Genomic DNA, 22,517 nt, shown 5'->3' with positions numbered 1-22,517 from the left:
TTCGAATGAGAAAAGACATGTAGGCCTATATAAAGACATCTTATATGGTTAGGGGGGTAAAGGTTATAATATATGACGTTTCGTGTACTACGGTTCAGTCGACTGCTGCCCTATACCGATTCCCCGTCCCACCTCTCCTGCGTCCACGCTATTTGCCGGTAACTAGCTGAGAAACCAGAAGGGACTGAAGACCTATATACCAAGACAGAGACTTCCAGGAAGAGGTTCTTACTCCAGACATTTTCCAAGTTATCGAAGCCAGTTCCACGCAATAAATAATTTACAATTTATGCTAATATCCATAAATCATATTCAAATAGTCTCGTCCAGTCGGATTGGACTACGATGTTGTCATGGATCTTGAACGGAGTCCCTTGGCGTCTAACCAGTTTGTCAAGCTCATAGCAATGGTACAGAGTCAGTATTTCAGTCAGGCAAATTCTTGGCAATCACTCGACTGAAGTGTCTCTTTCGGGTACAACTATATTCGACCACTAACCCCACCCCCCCCCCCCAAAGAAAAAGAACACCTAGTTAGGTCACTGATATTGACTAGGGGAATGCAGCTAAATTTCCCAATGCGTAGTTACGAGTTGGAGGCATAAAAAAAAATAGACACCAAAGTCTACAAGTTAATGTCTGTTATATTTATAAAGACAGGAGACTGACATGAACAACTTAGTAAACTATAGAATATTATTTCAGTTTAATTTAAGGAGGTGTAGTAGACCTTCAACAAATATAAAATATCATAACCTGCTGCACAGTGCGTGCTTCCACCAATACACAGTGTAACACTAGGCTCCATTTTATCATGATCAAAGGTCGTTAGGCATCCAGGCGATCGTCAGCTTTTGCGACAAAGAAAAACTTCAGTGATCTACACACTCTGTTCAATTAACGATGGGAATCTATTGTAACAATTATCGTTTGAAGAAACTCTATATTGTGACAATTTAACTAATACACTTTAATATATGTTTGAAGTAACGAAAATCAGTTTTGGCATATCTGCAAACTGACATTGGAGAGAATGGTCAGTACTGACATCTAGAAATACTTTTGTCAAAAGAACCCATGTAGAACAATTTTGGATTGTTCTTCTTCTTAACAAATTGTCATAGTGATAATTTAAAAAAAATATCACACGAGACAGAACCTGGGCACCAAAACCAAACGACTGACCGCACCCCAGTCACCTTGCATCGAGACTGTGACCGTGTGATCATTGTCAGCTGTCATAGTGATTTGAAGTATTTCAGGTTGAACACCTGTTGAAAGATGACTAGAACCTCAGTGTCCCATCATTGGAGTACAATAAAGACGTATATGTATTAACAATTTGGTCTGACCAGAGTAGCAGACAACATATCCACTTTGCCCATAATGCGTATTCTAGATATTTAACAGATTTTACCCAAATAACTTGAAATCAAAAAAGTCATGATAGAAACCACTCAGTTTGGTTCGATTTTGTCTGAATAGTCATCCTTGTAAAATTAGAGAAAAGAATTAAATCATATGTATACTTTTCCAGCATGACAAGACAATTAACGTGGATGTAGAATTGAATGTAGAATAAACAACCCATTGTACAGTTCGAAACATTTAGCACCCTTTCCCAAATCCACCTAACCCCATCCCATCCCCCATCCTGGCCCACCCAACCCCCAAACTGTTATATGCTACACAATAACTGACAATAGCACTGCTGCACCATCAAAATGTTGAAAAATTTCAAACGGAGGGATTAAATTCTTTTAACAAAGACTCTCCTTATCAAAAACTTCATCAAATAATTTGTGATAAAAGCTACTCTCTACATTCATCAAATTGGAATGTAGAACTGAAGTTACATACGAAATTAGGGAAGACCCTTAATTAAAGGATACAAGAAATACCACATGGTTTGCTATATTTCAATGGCAGAGAAGAAGCAGAAAAATTGACATATTAACACAATTTCCATCTCTTACGTAACACTGGCAGCTTAGCTACAGTTTAAGTTATTGTAAGGCGCCTAGGATGACAAATCAGTACAGAGTTTCTTGTAAAAGAGTCTTTCCATCGAAGTACTTGCGAAAGTGACATTACGAGGTTACTTGTACAGGATACACTCCCTCATTGGTCAGCATTGAGTGTTGCATTTTTTAAAATAACTCCTGAGTGTCCAACACAAACCTTTAGTTTTAAATGAGATATTTAAATAGATTGTCCTCATCTAGGGAATGGATTGACTTCTAAAACAAATCATTTACCACATCTGTAAACTAACTGCACTTTTGAAAACTAAGAGGAGGAAACTTAAGAACTGTTGTTCAGACTTCTGTTCCCATTGCAGATAAATACCCTGTCAAGATTAGAGAATCTCTTTAATATACATGAATGGAATGAATATTAAAAATGATATCTATAGAAAGATGCAACTCTTTCTGCTTAATACAATATTTGTAAAGCAATATTTTATCCAAGTACATGCTTGAATCCTTTTCACGACGACATACATTACTACAAAGAGAAGATGTAATGAAATAAACCAATTTTTTTTGGGAAATGACACATTAAAATCTTGTACTTCTGTCAAAAGTTGTGCTGTCTTACCCAAGAAACAACAAGAACTCACAAACCAATGCTCAAAGACAATTAAGAGATTGGATTGGGTTAGAATCTCTCAGAACTTTAAGAGAATGTATGTTGTATATTGACACCTTGGTCTAACTGTTTGAATGTTTTTGCAATACACCACTTACTTCACATAGAGAAAAACAAAGCTATCACCACTGCAAATTTCCTCCTGTTTTTTACCAATTTAATGAAATTTCCACCAACATTTAAAAATTCATAGAAATATCACTGAATTCAATTTTCAGATAATTCTTTAAAAGAACACTTCTGTAAACATCATTCCCTTCAGCTGCATTGGTTGCCTCAAATTTACTTTTAGTAATTTTCTACGGCAAATTTCCATGATCCGATCACAATAGCTTTCCAATGTGGAAAATATGCAACAATTTAAGCAATGAAAACTTACTTTATGAAATAACAACAGAATGCGTAAAACAAGGAAGATTACAAGAAAATAGAAAATAATTCAATATTTATTTATTTGAATGGGAAAAGTTCAAAGAAACGATATTGACAACTAGGGCTCAAAAAGGAGCACGGTGTTGGTCAAAAGTTTTGACACATTGTCTCTTAGTTACTTAACAAAACTAGAAGTTGGTTACACCATAATAAGAACATTACACAAAGAAAAAATATTAAAAGCAGAACCATTACTTTTTTTCCTAAAGTTTTATCCCCATTTGACTTTTAAATACATTTAGGAGCAAATTGGGATGTATTCTTTACTTCACGATTTGCTGGCTGCTTTTTCTGCCTGTTCGATGGCAGATTTGGCTTTCTCCATTACCAACAGCACGTGGTCGCAGAATTCACGCACGGCTCCTCGACCGCCTGGTTGTCTACAGACAAAGTTTGCGATGGTACGGATGTCATGGTGAGCATCCCCTGGGGCGCCCCCTATTCCTGCGAGCTTGATGCATCCCATATCGGGTAGGTCATTTCCTGATATAGCAAAAACAGTGAAAGTGAATCAATCAAATGCATCCATATGAAACAGTACACAGATCTCTACTGTGGAAGTCTGAACAGAAGAAAATAAAAAACATTCTTTCGAATCAAGCTGATGTGGTCCTCAGGGTTGGCATGGCTACCTTACTTTGGCTTTACAGTAAACAAACATCTCAATAAGTTTACATAAGCAGATGAAAAATGGAAAACTGACTGGAAAGTTATAAACAAACCTGACAAGGTCTCTTCCCCCTGTGTTTGGTGTATTTGAATAAGTTTGTAATGTTCAACCACAGGAAAGGGAAGTTTTGGCAATTTTTTGGGAATGCTTACAAAGATTTTAATGGGCAATGCAAATAACATCAGAGTGAACTGTTAGGCTTATGTTAAATGACATATTTTCATTAAATAGATATTCATGAGAAAATTATAATTTTGACTGATGAAGGAGAAACAAACTGCATCCTGGTGAAATTTGCATCAACGTCCTACATTGCATTCTCGAGACACTGATAAATCCAAATTGTCAAGAGTGTCAACCATCCGTGAACTTGAAGCAAACAGTCTGTGATGTCATAGTTGAACACTGGTAGCAAAATGTTTTGTATTACTTTTAATTTTCACATTATTGTTTATAACCTTGGATTGGATCCCAGTTACCCTGATGGGATGTGAAGTTGACGATATACGAATGACGTTAATGCAATCATACTGAGATCCAGCCAAGTTTTAAAGTAGAAAATTTTAATTTTAATTTTGAAGAAAAATAAAAATTTGTCAGTGTGCTTTTAAAACATCAAATCTGTTGCTTCTGCTGCAAAACATATCAGCTTCAATTATTGTTATCTTGAAAACAGCACATATTGGAATTGAATGCAAATTTCACCAGGTCGCTTTGCATATGTCCTTCTTTCATCTGTCAAAATGTAAATTTTTTCCCCTGGACTATCCTTTAAATTAGTAGCAGAACTTGTTTACGAATCTTACTCTGCAGATGCACTTGCATGGATTACTTGTATCTTTGACATACCAATATAAGCCACTTGAGTCCATTCCAACTGTTTTTCTTTCCTCCAAGATTCCAGCTGTGCGACTTTGTCGTTGCAGCCCATTACTATATCAGCACCAAGCCTTTTCGCAAGGCTATCTAGGATACTGCTCTGCCCATCTGTAAAGAAAAACAGCCAAAAGTGAGGCAAAAAAAAGGGCTTCTTCATAAATATAAACTGACGATGGTTTCAAATCCAACATTATACTCCTTCTACAGTATGTCCAGGTTTAGAACTCTCACAAATTAATGGTGTCTCACAAAAACTTCTGGAATTCACCATTTTGTTTCTGTAACTCATTCTGTAGCATTTTAGGTGGACTTCAAATAATCCTTTTCTTTTCCTTTCTTCCAAACTTGATTTTCGTTTGATCCAAATTTTGACACGCTAGGAAATGTTTTAAAGATTCATTAAGAACCAAGGTACAGTCTACAGTAGTTGTCAGAAACATGCCATAGCTCTGAAAAATCTTGCAAATCAAATTGAACAGACACAAAAACTATGATGGACTCACTCGATTGAAAATGAGGATGTTGAAATATGGTGAAAAGTGGAAATTTTTTAGTCTCTTGAAAGACCAAAAAATGAAATAAAGCTGAAAAAATGTCAGCTCCTTTATATAATGGTGTGTGATGTTGCATAGCTGTCTCTCTCTCTCTGCAGCAATTGTTCTTGATGAATGATCGCAAACAATGCAAGTCATTTTAATGTAATCTCATGTGATTTAAAGGGACACTGCTTCCAAGGTGTAGTTTTAGATATTTATTTTTTCCTTTTATAAATATTTCTTGTTAAAGGTGAAGTTTGATGATATTGATTTTATCAAAGGCATAGACATAGATTTTTGTTTTGTTTATGTGGTGCAGAGTACATAAACAATACAAGCCTACACATGTCACACACACAGCCCACACAGCTGGTCCTACTTCCCTACTTATATCATACAAGCCTACACACACAGCCCACACAGCTGGTCCTACTTCACTACTTAAATCATACAAGCCTACACACACACACAGCTGGCCCTACTTCACTACTTAAATCATACAAGCCTACACACACACACACAGCTGGTCCTACTTCACTACTTAAATCATACAAGCCTACACACACACTGCTGGTCCTACTTCACTACTTAAATCATACAAGCCTACACACACACTGCTGGTCCTACTTCACTACTTAAATCATACAAGCCTACACACACACACACATACACACACATAGCTGCTCCTACTTCCCTACTTAAATCAATGAATCATACAAGTCTACACACACAGCCCACAAATCTGGTCCTACTTCACTACTTATATCATACAAGCCTACAGCTGGTCCTACTTCACTACTTAAATCATACAAGCCTACACACACACATAGCTGCTCCTACTTCCCAACTTAAATCAATGAATCATACAAGTCTGCACACACAGCCCACAAATCTGGTCCTACTTCACTACTTATATCATACAAGCCTACAGCTGGTTCTACTTCACTACTTAAATCATACACACACAACCCACAAAGCTGGTCCAACTTCACTACTTAAATCATACAGTACAAGCCTACACACACACAGCCCATATTATCAGATTTAATTCAACTTACAAACAAGCAAGATCTCAATTAATTACTGCAGCTATATTCAGAGCTATCCATCAAGATGCACAAACGGTATCCATATCTGTCGTATTCCTCTTCCCTATATTCGGAATATGTATTTGGTATGCACAGAAAGATGTGAATGCATTAACCATGCGAAGGAACGTGACAAAGAGACGAGGCAACAAAGATGAGACATGACTTTTGACCAGAAGGATCAACTTAAAAGAGGGCAGTGTGTTTCCTTTACAAGAAATTTCTTTACCGTACAGTGATTCTCAAATTGACAATCCGAAGGCTTGCATTAATGTGATTTATATTTGCCAATTACTTGGTTACGTAAAATATTTTGTAACAAGAGTCTTTGGAATCATCAAAGTCTTTGGAATTTGTTTTTTCGTTTCTTTGTTTTATCATTTCCATATTTCTTTTTCTTCATTAAAATACTGAAAAATGCATTTGAAATTTCTATGTACAAAAATACTCAGAACACTATTGAATTTCCATTACAAAAACTGCTAACAGCCTAATGATTTTGATCATGAGTTTCCTATCATTTTGTCATATGGTACTTTATACATTATTCAGGGATGTAAGTGCAGCCCAAAAAAAAAAACGGAAAACTATTCGGAGACCCCGGGTGAATGCCGTCCTAACACATCCTACTCCTAACTCTGACTACTTACACACTATCGTTATGTTAGGCTAGCTCAGAAGTATTAGCGCTAACACATCCTACCCCTAGTTCTTACTACTCACGCACTATCGTTATGTTAGGCTAGCTCAAAGTTACGAATACGTCGCAGCGAACTCCGGAATAAAAAACAGTCTCACATTCGAATGCGATCACAAATATCGACTTTCATATGCGTATCCCTTAGATTTCCGCCGCACACAAATATCACAAGCGTTAATTCCGAAACTTATATCCAGCACCAGCAGTTACGAAGATATTAACTAGCAGTTCAATCAACGTGAATGAGGGAAGGTTTTTCAACGACAGAAATGAGCTATGGCTACTTGAAGTTCGCACGTACGCAACGATGTTCACATGGCACAATGTTGTACAGTGCAATGCGACGTGTGAATGGTACTTTGGTTGATCGATGAGTGAAAATTTGAAGTTAGCTTGCTGCAACGGGCCAGGCATTTTGCCGCGTTGGGTCTTTGATATTCGTACGGAACTTTATTGGAATTCAAAAAAAAAAACGGATTTCCGTAAAAATACGGAAGACTTACATCCCTGATTATTCCCTGATGCTCAATTACATATTATCTGAACTAACATTTTAGAATCTTTAAAGAGATAAAATCTAGACATTCCTGTGGTTCACCATTTTCAATATCAGAAAAAGTACATTTCCTCATTTTTCTAATTAAATAGATCTTTTTTTCTTCTTACTTCCTTTTCTCATGCCATTGAATAAGTTGTAGTGGAATACACACTCCTTTGTCAAATATTTGAATGCATATCTCATTTTGAGAATCACTGTTGATATAAAAAATATATATATATTTGTGGAAAGAAAGAGCTTTTAGTGTTTTTGGTCTAGAGTATTTGATGGATATGGATAGCAAGAAAAGATTGGTAATCAAGCGCATGGACTCTACTTTGGGTACTACCTTTTCTACTCTCAGCCCCATCGTCACCTGGTAACAAAATGTTAGATCAAAAGAGTTTGTCTCTTTGTGATGATATGTTTCTCAGTCATGTCTTCATGTGGGAGAGAAATGACGCATTGCTGGTACTGTACATGTGTTATACAAATAATGAATGGTTTCCATTCGTGCAATAGTGCAAATATTTCATGAGTTGAAAGATGGAATGTTCCATTCAACAAGGTGTAGCCGAGTTGAATGGAATAAATTACAAATATTTCGTTGAAAGATGTGATTTATTCCATTCAACTCGGCTACACCTTGTTGAATGGAACATTCCATCTTTCAACTCATGAAATATTTGCACTATTGCATGAATGGAAACCATTCATTATTTGTTTTATACAACATACTATATTAAGATGGGTAAAATGCACTCATGCAACAGATTGTTTTGAACAGACAGGTTTCTCTGCTCTCTTACCATTGAAAAAAGTGCTACCAAAAAAGTATAACCCATGGTTCTATTTCATAGAGTGGTATAGAGCGGATTTTGCATGCAATCAACAAGCAATTGACCAATCAAATGACCAGAATGCAATTAGGTGTTGTATAAAAGAGTATAAACAACTGGTTGAGTGACACTGAGAATAATATCTCATGGTTCATATACTAAACATCTGTGGCTATAAAATGATATTATAAGAAGTATGTAAGGAAACAAATACATTGTCCCACTTTTTTTAACATCAAATGGGTTCTGCATGGTACCCCCCCATCCCACTGGCCCACAGCAAGGCACTGTTTTATAGGGATCAGACATAGGGCTGGTAGCAGCATTTACTAGTTCAAATCCTCTATGCATCTTATCACCAAAAAAAATGCAAGTGCTTATAAAATTGTATCTAAAATTTTGCTAAAATCAAGTTCTCCCATATATCAGTTACTGTATTGATTTTTCATTTTTTAATGTCTAAGGCCGAAAACTACAAGTGTTCGTTTTACATCTGGAGTATGACAAAATCCGCTTTATGCTAGCCGTTAAATAGCCTGATTTTCTTGGCATTTGGCCATCAAGAAATACCAACCCTACCGAGTCTCACTCAAAACTAATATGCAATCAAAGTCGCACAACCTCATAAGTCTTCTTCAACGGTGAAAGTCAATCAGTGATTAATTATTGAGTTTGTTCAGTTCTGACCTGTTTCATTGACCTGACACATATTCATACTGAATATTCATATGTAAATCACAAAGTGGAAAACTTAAAATATTGGGTTTTTGTATTTCATTATTTGAAACTTAACTTTTCACATGCATTATCTTCAAAAGACCAGTGCCTCATTAAAAGATAAGTTTTACTGACCTCCTTTTACCCAAAAAATGCATTGACAGCTCTACCAAAATCTACAACATTTGAAAGGAAAATCTTTAGAGACTTACCAGCAATAACTTTGACTTCTACTCCTCTTGCTTGCAGCTGCTTAATCCCTATTGTATCACTGTAGTTAAATGATCTAAACTCCTCACCTGCAAACAATAAAATGATGGATGCATTGTTATTGAAGACCTAAAAGACCCTCTTAGACTGCCCTTGAACAACCATTTTCTGGAGATCAAGAGGAAATGAATGGAATGATTTGTGGCATATTATGCAAAACCTCCTGGGAAGTCAGGATTTTGGAAAACGTTGGAATACCTTTTCATTATTTTGAAAAAGTCATTCTTTGAAAGTTCATCAAAAAGACAAAGTTGTGGAGTAAAACAACTAAGTACATAACCTAAAAGTTCTATTTAAATAATAATCTTACCCGTGGATGTCAAATGGACCTGGTTATCGGTGAGAACTCCATCGGCTCCTAGAACGACCAGACATATACCTTGGGGTCTAGTTTTCCCAAAATAACCAAATTTCAGAACACGCTGTTCTGCTATTGGCCAGTCAATATCTGTATCTATGTCTACGCTGTATTCTGCCTGCATTTCAAAGTAGCCAATCCTGCAAATATAAGCACAAAAAGGGGATTTATTTATTCCTTTTTTTTAAATTTTTTTTTTTAAGTTTATTATTATGTTTAAAATAAATATTTCAAACAACTGTGTCTTAAGGAATGAAAATGGGTCATTTTTTAAGCAATGAGGATGACTTTTCACAGCATTTACTTCCGTCTAGGTATTATTAAATCTACCGTACGAACACATAGAAAAATATGTACACCTCTCAATGTGTAGTTACCTTTTGTAACTGATATCAAATGTAAAGTAAGAGGCAAGTGTGGTCCGGGCATTTAATAAAACTAATAACTACTACTACTACATGTATATAAAGTCAAGACCTAGAAAGAACTCTTTTAACATAATAACTCTCTGCTTTTATACTTAAAAGCAAAAGAGAATGTCTGGCATAACAAACAAACACATGTATGACTGCTTAATCATAATGACCAGCTATGCATGCCATTGAACACTTAATTGCATTTCATTTGCATAATAAAAGTAAAAGAATCTTTTACACTTCTACATTTGGTCTTCAGTTTCCAGCAGCCTAAGAATGTAGTCATGTGTGTGTACATTTCAATAACTTACTTAACATACTGTATGATCGCACAAATGCTAAATTTTGGCCTGCACATATTTATACTGCATACAGATGTGAAATCCATAATTAAACATAGAAGTTAATTTGTTAAACCACTGTTGGCATGCTTTTAGGTTTTGCCGCAGGCTTAATCAGTGGATAATTGGTGATGCAACCAACATAACTGTAAAAAACTCTTCTGTTCATCAATTCAAACACAGTGTGCTAGTGTATGGAATTAAACACATTGTCAGGATTAAACACATTATCAGGAAAAGATTAAAAACTATATCAAAAAATTCTTACTTTCCACCTTGAAACAGGCCATCAAGGATAAGCTCCCTAGTAGCAAAGTAAAAAGAGCCATTCTCGATGAGCTCACCATCCCAGTCCTGCCTTCGGGGTCTATTTTTGGGGTCCAAATTAAGAGGTGCTGTCTTTCCACCTAGTAGAATGCACAAAAAATATCTTACAGTAAACATATGGATTTACATACAGAGAGAGAGTAGGATCAGCATTTATCATGGTATGAGAAGAAACTAGTATAGTTCTGATAGTTAAGCACAGTGTGCCATTGTACTTTATCTGTACAAACAAGGGCATCCTTTGCTTAAAACACATGTGCTCATCACAAAGGGGCTTTGTAATTGAGATAACGAACACACGCTGTAGTGTACTTGTAAATGTAATCTGAAGAGCTGGCCAAGAAAACTGAAGTGGATGCAGAGAAATGTTGGATTTTCTTTTTATCTGGACTGCCCAGATCCAGATTATCCACTTATCTGATGAGTACAGTATGAAAACATGGACCACAGGTCAAAAATAAATGTATGCTGGATGATTTCTACATACTTTACAGTTCTACATGACTGGGAACCCTATGTTACAGATCATATTTTACATCAACTATGGACAGGTCAATAAAAACCAATCTTGTATAGATATTCCTCTCCCCCTCCTCCCCCTCCCCCCCCCCCACCTGCATGTTCTGTCAGTAGTTGTCCTCTCGCCCCTTCCGCAGTGCATATAACATACACATCACAATTGAGGTCAGTACAGTAGTTTGATTAAGTGACATTCACAATTTGCAATTCTGGTTCACACTATGCCTAAAGTACAGTATAGATATGTTTTACATTTGCCACTCTCAAAGCATTACAACTACTGTATGGTGGGACAGAGTCAGCCATCAACATCTGTATATTCTATAGTCATCATTATACCCTAGGAACAACTGGAAGGCTAAGAACCACCAGAACAGTGCTTATTAAGAGTCATTAAGCAACAAGCACAAAGGACTGTAGTAGTTATTATACTAACAAACCATCAACAACTTCACCTTAAAATTTACAACCTTGGGAGTTTTTTGTCCTTTGATTCTATATACATGTACAGAATATGTTAATACATTGCTGTGCATTGTTACAAGTATGTAAGAGCTACAACCATACAAAATACTTTAATGCATTGCTCTGTGCATTGATACAAGTACAGTATGTCTATGATGAGCTAAAACCATACAGAATATGTTAATGCATTGCTCTGTGCATTGATACAAGCATGTCTATGATGAGCTACAACCATACATAATTTTTAATGTAGTGCTCTGTGCATTGATACAAGCACAGTATGTCTATGATGAGCTACAACCATACAGAATTTTTAATGCATTGCTCTGTGCATTGATTCAAGTACAGTATGTTTATGAGCTACAGTACAACCATACAGAGTATGTTAATGCATTGCTCTGTGCTTAAGATGAGCTACAACCATACAGAATATGTTAATGCATTGCTCTGTGCTTAAGATGAGCTACAACCATACAGAATATTTTAATGCATTGCTCTGTGCATTGATACAAGTACAGTATGTCTATGATGAGCTACAACCATACAGAATACTGTATATACTGTACTGTAGTGTATAGTTGGGTGAAAATTAAAGTAAACATGAAAGGCAGGTGTGGTTAGCACTTTATGTACAGACGCCTAAATCTTTTAGGCTGCATCACCTAGCTTGGCTTTTACAGTTGATTCAATTGCAAATGCATACAACTCAATCATAACACAAAACAATAACAATATAGATATAATTAAACATTTGTATGTAAATTAGTGCAAACAGCTGCATTGACCTTATGTAAAGTACATGTAAACAACAGTTAATTCAATATCCTGTCAATCTCTGCTTGCAGTTAAAGGAAACCAGGAAACAATTTAGCATTCATATCTTGTGTACACAGCAGTTTTGAAGGCTCTGTATTATTTGTCACTTTCATTTTAACTACAATGCTACCTGCACCCCCACCAACCCCCCCCCCCTCTAAAAAACTAAATCACCTGCTGAATTACCTACTAAATTATCTACTAAATTACCTATTAAATTACCTACACATTTTTGCTATTTGATCATTTTTCATAGCATTTTGCAATGTGATAGATGATAAACATTTATTCTGAGGAATTGCACACTATACTGTATTAGGACTGCCATGAATCGTAACCTCTGTTGATCTACAAACACCAGCCATGTTAAACTTTGATCCGTAGGCAGTATATATTTGGTGACTCCTAAGTGATTGGAATTCCCCCACATTTCATCATACATTTTGCAATGTAAGTATCTCTGCCCAGACAGAAATCTTACATATGTACAGGCTTATATCAGACGATGACATACAGTATATATTTCATCTGTGCAGCAGCCCCCAGTCAAATGTCCCCCACTTGCCCTCCCCCCCTTCCCTAAATGACATTGATGGGCCAAGAAAATATTGGACGAAAACTTCAAAATACCTTTAAAGGCTCAGTTAAAACCAGTTCACGGTTGATGTTTGTCCGTATATTAGGGGAAATCTCAAATTGGTACCAGCCAATTGCATCTCGAGTTAAACATTATCCTATTTATATTTAGCTTTCTGTCATCGCTATGAGGCCCCAATGTCCGATAAAACGATGGACTATGGTGATGGAAAGAGAGTTTTGTAGTTGCTGAAAGAATGTCAAATGAAGCTTAATTTACAAATACACTTAAACTATAAATAAAGTAAATCATAGACTGTGGGATAGCTTAAACTGTACTGATGAAAGAATAGTCCAGACCAAAATGAGAACTTCAGACAAAACAATTGAAAGGACGAAAAAATGAACCCAATTATCAAATTCCCATCGCTATAGCATTTTTTTAGTTTAAAGTATATCCAAATTCTAAATTTGGCAAACAAATTTTACTGAAAAAGTCAATCATCCAATCAATCATAAAGAAAATACATGCATGGGCTTTTATAGACAATAGATTTATGAGAACTGAGCACAGAGCTATGAATGAGTATAGTGACTTTCCCTACATGTGTATCAAGTTAATATGTTGAGTTGGACCATCGCAACAATTTAGTGGATGGAACTCAGGAATAGACTGTTCAATGTCTGTTTCTGTTAAGAAACATTCATAACAGTACTGTAACCATGGTAACAAGTGTTTGGGAATGGAGCATATTGCAAAAGTACCTTAGTATAATGACCAACCTAGTCGCACACAGAACTTGCCTCCCACTCGAACTCTTTGCCCCCCCCCCCCCCCCACTCCCAGATAAAAAGTACGATTACACCACTGGTGTAAATATATACAGCAGTCTCTCATTCATGTTGAATCTGAACTGTCAAGTACTGTCATTATTTTGGCCATTTTGTATTGAAAATAAAAACTACCAACTTGCTGTTATATTTTGCTACATTCCCAACATTGCTTCCACATACAGTAGTCATGCTATGTGACTTGCACAGCTTCTTTGACAAAATCCTGACAAACACATACAGTATATATATACTCCATATCTTAGTGTACATACACTATCATAAAATGTATGGACCTATTTTGAGAGCTTGTCTCAATTTACATTTTAAAAAAGCCATCCATATTTATCTGCAAGTTAATTTCTCTGATCTAGAAAAGGCTGGATATCTAGGCACAGTGTTTTCTGTCTTTCTTGTTGAAGGTTCAATTTTCATTTATGAGTTTCTCACATTCAAGGCCAACAACTCTAACTTTGAATCTTTAAAATGACTTAGCATCACCAGACCTACTAGTGTAATATTGTTTCCTGTGTATTCTAAGCATTAACTATGGGACCAATCCATTTCCTGCGAATTGTCGTTTTACAGTTTTCTAGTGCCCCCTGCAAACATAGCTACACCAAACTTAAGTTAAGTTGATGTTGAAGAAAAAAAATGACACACTTTGCAAAAAAATGTGGGAAATATGGAGGGAAAAATCCCTTCCACAATGGAAACATCACCTCTGACCTCTTCAAACAGTTTGAATGCATTCCCCAGGGATGAAAAAGGTGGCTTTCAAATTCAATTTAATCTGATAAACACATACTGTACATAAATTTATAGTATGATGCACAGTATATATGGAGCTTTACTACAGTAGAATTGTACACAAAATTGTATTGATTGTGCATGTAAATAATATGAGGAAAGGACTGAGGCTAACTTCTCTGGCTATGTAAATAGAAAGTACACAAAATACATACATTTAAGGACCATTGAACAAAGAATTGATGATGACAGTATCATTTGCAGCAATTTTACAGATCTATTTGATAACTTTATTTTACTTAACAAATTTGTCTAAGTAATTAAACTGGTGTCCTTGCTCGATGATTGCAACTGCTGCATATGGGTGTATGCAATGTACCACATAATACACACAGGTATATAATACTGTATTTGCAGTACCTTAACATTATTCAATTAACCGCATGTTCAATTTTATGGTAATAAATACCTATTGCAATGCATGGTGAATATTATACAATATTAGTGAATATTGGTTGTCAAAACCTTGTTTTGGAACATTTATATCATTTAAGCTTTCTCTTCAGAAATAATCCACATTATTTACTTCAATGACAGTATCCATGGATATATTACTGTTTCCTTTACACAGTTTGTTATGTTCCTTGCTGTAATTTACCACGCTTGTACAGCAATCAGCAAAGTTTCTGACAAACCCTGCGAATCTGACGGTCAAAGGTCAAATATTACCTAATCTCATTCTCATCCTTTCCACACTCAAGTGACTCTCTGTGGATCTTAATTTGATTGCAATATGCAATATGACAGAGTTGTTTTCAAAATGGGGTAATTTCAAGGGCTAATATACAGTTCTAGTTACCTTTAAGTTTTTCAAGAATTATTGCATTTAAAGAACATTCTCTTACAATTTCCTAAACACATATCATTTGGCTCTTTATCATAATTAATTGAGTTATAACACATAATTTATAATGGTCCTCGGCATGTAATTTTACAAGGGCATAATTTACAGACTTAGTGCTAACATTTTGTGTAGCATGTTGCGTTGTTATCCAAACACTAAAGATACCAAGCTTGTGTGTACAAAAACACCCTGGTTTTAATCTCTGTACACTTGTGTAGCAATCCAACCATTTTGAACGCATTTTTCTGCACCGCATAATAAATATATTCTTTGCGCACTAGCACACAGTATATCTACCTTAATATATACACTACTGTATGGACACAAGTGGGTGAGGTTTGCTTGTTTGTGGAAAAGCTGAACAAGCAAACTGGAAATGATTGTCATATTTACTTATGGCATATATTAAGTCAATTTGATACCAATTGGATCCAATGGATGGAATGGTAACGGAAGAAAAGTACACAACCTTAAATCAATGGTTAGCTTGCATTTTTGAAATGATCAATGTCATTAGTTATAGTATACACCACAAATCATTTGAGCATGTGTATTTTTCGAAAACAGCTCCAAGGTTTATCAATTATGTTTAGAAATAATAAATATTGAAATTCGTACAAATTTGCAATTGAGTTACAATTATGCCCGTTTTGCACAAGAACTGCATATGGTACCATATATGAATATCAAATGTTCCTTGATTACCAGTACTATTGGTAATGTAGTATGATTAGAAATGTACAGTATGGTTAATCAAAGTATCAAAGTTGACGAGGAAGGGAGGACAGGGGCAAAACATATCTGATTCCATAACAGACTTTTAGGGAGTCTGTACTCATATTTGCATTCCAGCATAGTCACCTGTACTCATACTAGTACTTTAGTATAGTCACATGTACGCATACTGTACTCATACTAGTATTCTATCATAGTCACCTGTACTAATACTAGTATTCTACCATAGTCACCTGTACTTATACTAGTATTCTCGTATAGTCGCCTGTACTCATACTCATATCCTAGCATCTAGTCACCTGTATTTCGTATTCTAGCATGGTTACCTGTACTCGTACTAGTATTCTAGTGTAGTTACCTGTACTCATACTAGTATTCTAGCATAGTCACCTGTACTCATACTAGTATTCCAGTAGTCAGTTGTACTCATACTAGTATTCTAGTATAGTCACCTGTACTCATACTAGTATTCTACCATAGTCACCTGTACTCCTACTCGTATTGTATCATAGTTACCTGTACTCATACGAGTATTGTACCATAGTCACCTGTACTCATACTAGTATTCTAGCATAGTCACCTGTACTCATACTAGTATTCCAGTAGTCACTTATACTCATACTAGTATTCTAGTATAGTCACCTGTACTCCTACTAGTATTCTAGCATAGTCACCTGTACTCATACTAGTATTCCAGTAGTCACTTATACTCATACTAGTATTCTAGTATAGTCACCTGTACTCCTACTAGTATTCTAGTATAGTCACCTGTACTCCTACTAGTATTCTAGCATAGTCACCTGTACTCCTACTCGTATTGTATCATAGTTACCTGTACTCATACTAGTATTGTACCATAGTTACCTGTACTCATACTAATATCATAGCATAGTCACCTGTACTCATACTAGTATTCTAGTATAGTCGTCTGTACTCATACTCATATCCTAGCATAGTCACCAGTATTTTGTATTCTATAATGGGCACCTGTACTCATACTAGTATTCTAGCATATAGGCACCTACAGTATACTCATACTAGTATTCCAGCATACTGGCATAGTCACCTGTACTCATACTAGTATTCTAGAATAGTCACCTGCACTCGTACTATAACCAAATTGAAGATGTATTGTCGAAGCAACCTCCACATACATTTTTTACTTGCGTTGATTTTACATCCTCAGGTTCCACAACCTTATAAAGTTCAAGTTATTGAATTGTACACTTTACAAAATTCAACAAAAATGAATGCATTATGGGTTACAATACCTCCATGTACTTCCTGCCACCTGAAACCATGTCGTCTTGTAACAGCAAAGACCGAATCAAAGCCTTCCTCTCTCATCATACGACAAGGACCAGCAACATGGAAAGGATGAAGACAGGGAGACGTGCACTGCACTTGAGCAATGTAGTCTACCTCTGGGAAGAGGAAAGCCAAAGAAAAGGCAAACATTACTTGAAGTAAACCAGTCGATTTGTTGAAATACAACATTATGTTTGTGGACTATTCAGCCTTTCCCACTCAGCACCGCCTTCTCAGCACCTCCCACTCAGCCCCTCATTTACGGGTAGAACAGGTGCTTGTGAATTGCCATATATACTCAAATACTACACTTGTTCACACACATTGGGGTCATACAGTAACAGTTTGCAATATGCTAAGCTATCTCCTAAGTACAGTTTCTACAGTGAATTTATGCTGATAACGGCCATTTAAACATACCATAATATACTGTATTTCATCATGTTTCAAATTAACACAAACATTGCTGGCTGTTACTGTACATCAATTACAGAGTACTAACAGAACATGTCTGTTAGCCTCGAGTTAATATCAACTTCCAATTCACCCAATTTCATATGTAATGGTGACAACTTTGACTAAATGATGCTTGGATTTCACTTGGAGGGAAATGGAATAAAGCAAACTGTTGATGCGAGCACTCAACTTACAATCAAAGTGTCAACACACAGGTAATGTACATCATGATCCAGTAAGCATGTCTATTTACCATGATTCAATTAAACATCTGTCAGGCTAGCTGTTCCACCCTGCCCAACCTTGATCAATCATCTGTTAGGGTCAACTGCTTCCCACTCCTACACATTCTGCCATAAACGGGGGGGGAGGGGGGGGAATTAATCAGATCAGGTACAGCTGCAAAGAATAATTGAGTGTGCAGAGTTTGTGTAGCAGCTTTGAAGTCTCTCAGTTTTGTCTCTTACAAAGTACTACGGTTCCTGACATGGCAAACACTGCTATAACACTGCTATATAAATCTTTGCTTTGTATAGCAATCTAACCGCATTGCGTAGCGGTTTTAGGATTTCGATACTGGATCAGTTATTTCCTGAGGTGTCATATAACCATGAGAAGTAACAATACAATTAACATTCCAAACATTGGGTAAAGTACTATTATCATACCAAGGTGGTGGGTTGCAAACATTGGGTAAAGAACTATTATCATACCAGGGTGGTGGGTTGCAAATTCTTTTACAGCATCGATGGATGGAGATTTGTCTGCTGCTGTCTGCGCACTCCTCCTGAACACCTGAGCACCCCACTCTTGCGATATCCTGGCTATTTCATCGTGATCCGTGGAAACCCAGACGCTGTCAAATTCTGCAATGTTTATCAGATACTATGCAATTAGTACTGTACACGGACAGAGTTAATGTACAATATATAATCGACTGGCTTTACGCAATACTACGCAAATGGTCACCTGGAAGACTCAAACAGCTCATCAATCTATTCACTGATTGATAAGAATTACAACTAAAAAAGAAACTAATGTGACTTTTACCATGTCATATTCTGGACATGAAAGTTTTAAACCTGTTTTACTGTGAGCCTTGCAGGTCTGTCAAATATGCTTTGTTCATGTATCTCTTGCTATCATGGCAACATAAGCTACATTCTGTGGCCATCCGGCTGAAATCCCATCAACTGTCAATGTAGGTTTCTGTGGTACTTCTACAGAACAGCCCATCAACTGTCAATGTAGGTTTCTGTGGTACTTCTACAGAACGGCACAAAGGCATCTAATTATACAGCCTCTTGCATTTACGCCATCAACATCAAACCATTGTTACTATCAAGGCTACTGGTACTAATTGTTACTCAAAACCATATCTTTCAAATTTATCAAAGTATGAAATCTATAAAGATATTCAATAAAATTAATTCTTTAGAGACCTATTACTTGCTCATCAACCATATAACAAACACTAACCAGGTTTCTTTGTATCATCAATTACAATCTTACTTTGATTAAATCTTGCTTGGTTTGGAGAATGTGCTGATCAAGACAAAAGACTGCTTCAAATAAATGTCTGAGTAATCCCGTCTCTTACAAGGACCCTAGCTTCTTCTGACCAATCTAAGCAATGAGTCTGTACAGTACCAGCTTTTGCAAGTGACAAAACAAGTTTTCAGGAAAATTAAAATGTTTTACTTTACCTCCGGAGTCAAGTAGGGCTCTCAAGCACCAAGCCACAAGTGGCAAACCAGCTAATGGTTTTATATTTTTCAAGGGGATTCCCTTACTCCCACCCCTGGCCAACACTAGAGCTGCGAAATGCTTGTCTTTTTTCTCCTCAGACATCTTGCAGAAATAGCTTCAATATGAACCAAAGATTTTTGTTGCGAGTGAAACCTGTAGATTAAGAGAGAGGTAAAACACCTAGTACTTTAAGGAAAGTCAGAAACAAAGAATAAATTCATCTTAACACTCCTTTTAACTAGAAATAAAGTAAAACTTCCTGACCTTCCTTCACTGACATTTGGCTGGGTAACATTTTTTGCTAACATTCATAAAGCTCTAGAGCTCTAGACAATAGACATTTTTAATATTTAATTTCCTTTCTCTCGTTGCTGTTCGGTTGGGTGGTTTGTTGCGGCTGCATGTCCCAACAAGTTTTCATTTTCTATCATTAAATATAAGATTGCTATATATACAGTACTGTAACTTTTCCCACTTCTATAGGTTTTAAAAAAATGAAAAATATTATCAGGGTCTCAAAGGTTGCGACAGAATACTGTGCTTATGTAATTAAAGATGTAGTACTTGAAGGCTAAATTGAAATAATAACCAAAGACTTAGCATCCAGTCACTAATGTGACTGGATACACTTCACAACAAACGAAAACACTGCTAAACAAAAAATATAGGTTTGATCAAGGCATTAAGGGTTTATCACTATCCAATGATCAGTTCTCCCTTAGAGAATGCTAAGAAATGTTACCTACATGTATAGGCCAACAGGGCCATGAATTCTACAAAACTTATATTAGCCTTTTTTAATTTATATAGTTTAGTAGGTCATCATGGCAGTGCAGCCATGGTGAATGATATTGTTCCAAGAACCAGTAGATGAGCAGAATCAAGCCCATTCCCTAAACGTGAATAAACAAATTGAACGGAAGATCTGGCTTAACAACCACATGTAGGTGTATCACTGCCCTGCAGTTAAGAATTAAGCCTTTAACTTTAAGGATAGACCTGACTTGGATGATCAAGAATATTCTTTTCCTGCATGGTACTTGGGGCAAACATTCTAATTGACAAGTGAACCAAACCCTGTCATTGAACAGAATCACCAGACTGCAAATTCCAAAATCTGAACATAATTCTGAAAAGTTGCACCAACTGTCTGATCTGTTTTCTAGGGATACAATATTGCTTTGGCTACTGTACACCGAATGACACAAATGATATGGGATGGTCAAAAAGTCGAATCCTAGGCCTACTTAATTTGTTCATAAGACTAGAGGCAAATAAGTTAGGCTACAAACGCAAGACTAGGCTTAAATTAGTCATATTTACATAAATATATTACAAATACTAAGCTAGGGCCCTAGGCCTAGGACCTCTACTCCCTAGGCCATAACAGGCCAGCCTAGGCCTGACTTAGGATACGCCTTAGTTCATCTTGCTGTCACTAACATAAAGAAAACACGTATAGTAATAGTAACACTGGAGCCAACATCGACCTAGTGCCTATAATTATCCTATTCCTACTACAGTAGTAGGGTTTGTAGCTCCACCAAGAATCTGTGCCCTGAACTAGCCTTACCTGCTCTACTGTAACTTAGTTAGTGACTGTAACGTTAGCCACAGGACTGAGCTTCCTTTGCCTTGAATTAACAGCGTTTCAATCACTGATCTGTACAGATCAGTGGTTTCAATGTTGACAACTGTTCAATGAAGTATATCTATGGAACGCCAGAAGGGGAAGCAGGACACTTCGCCCAACTGCCATTTCGCCCAACTGCCATTTCGCCCAACCTTACCATTTCGCCCAACCAGCTTGGTCATTTCGCCCAACCAGCCTGGTTATTTCGCCCAACCAGCCTGGTCATTTCGCCCAACCGTGTTGGTCATTTCGCCCAACCAGTCTGGTCATTTCGCCCAACCTTGATTAAATATGATATTTCAAAAGGAAACGTTCGGGAATTGTTAACGTTACAGGATACGGACCGAATATTAAGGAAACTTGAGGATTGATCAGTGTGTTAGGGGTTAGGTTTGATAGTAAACGTTCGAATATTAAGGAATATTAGGGAAACTTGAAGTCCTTTACTTTGTAAAACTTTAGTAAGGAAACGTTCGGGAATTTTTAACGTTACAGGACACGAACCGAATATTAAGGAATCTTGAGGATGGATCAGTGTTTTAGGGGGTTAGGTTTGATATAGTAAACGTTCGGGAATTGTTAACGTTACGAACCGAGTATTAAGGAAACTTGAAGTCGTGGTTAAATTGATTACATATGTGATTACATATGTGGTTACACTGATAAAGTGGTTACATAAATTAAATATAGTAATTCAATATTACGGACGGGTTTATATATATTTTTTTCAATTTAATAAGGAAACGTTCGGGAATTGTTAGTCAGTAGGATGGATCAGTGTTTTAAGGGTTAGGTTTGATAGGTTTTTATGAAGACCGATTCCCCTGTGTTTGTATAATAATATAACTTCCATTGTACGCGTAAACGCCTAAAGTAGTGTAATCCTCCCATTATACCCGAAATAACTGCTTAGACTCCGATCGATATCGAGCGGACCTCACTTTTTTATTTACCTATATAACGAAGTAACCTAATCCAAAATAAATCAAATTGAACTAGTGGAATAGAAAAA

At 36.4% G+C, this 22,517-nt stretch overlaps 1 protein-coding gene across 3 annotated transcripts; it reads right to left on the bottom strand.

Annotated features, from left to right (window-relative positions):
* Positions 1-626: 626 nt before the first annotated feature.
* On the bottom strand, positions 627-21,599 carry LOC139959702 (N-acylneuraminate cytidylyltransferase-like). Of its 3 annotated transcripts, none has more exons than XM_071957509.1 (10): positions 21,446-21,599; positions 19,830-20,025; positions 18,837-18,989; positions 17,631-17,783; positions 10,705-10,843; positions 9,632-9,819; positions 9,264-9,350; positions 7,845-7,871; positions 4,604-4,741; positions 627-3,567 (listed from the first exon to the last, which is right to left on the bottom strand). In XM_071957509.1, exons 2-10 carry the CDS (start codon positions 19,972-19,974, stop codon positions 3,353-3,355), a joined length of 1,245 nt encoding a protein of 414 aa, XP_071813610.1. In that variant the 5' UTR covers positions 19,975-20,025; positions 21,446-21,599; the 3' UTR covers positions 627-3,352. The 3 variants fall into 3 exon arrangements, with proteins under 3 accessions (XP_071813610.1, XP_071813611.1, XP_071813612.1); XM_071957510.1 differs by lacking the exon at positions 21,446-21,599 and adding an exon at positions 21,316-21,426; XM_071957511.1 differs by lacking the exon at positions 7,845-7,871.
* Between the last annotated feature and the right edge of the window lie 918 nt (positions 21,600-22,517).

This window comes from Apostichopus japonicus, chromosome 19 (assembly GCF_037975245.1).
Source record: "Apostichopus japonicus isolate 1M-3 chromosome 19, ASM3797524v1, whole genome shotgun sequence".
Classification (NCBI taxonomy): Eukaryota; Metazoa; Echinodermata; class Holothuroidea; order Aspidochirotida; family Stichopodidae; genus Apostichopus; species Apostichopus japonicus.
Note: the sequence above shows the minus strand (reverse complement) of the source record. Positions and strands in the feature narration are given on the sequence as shown.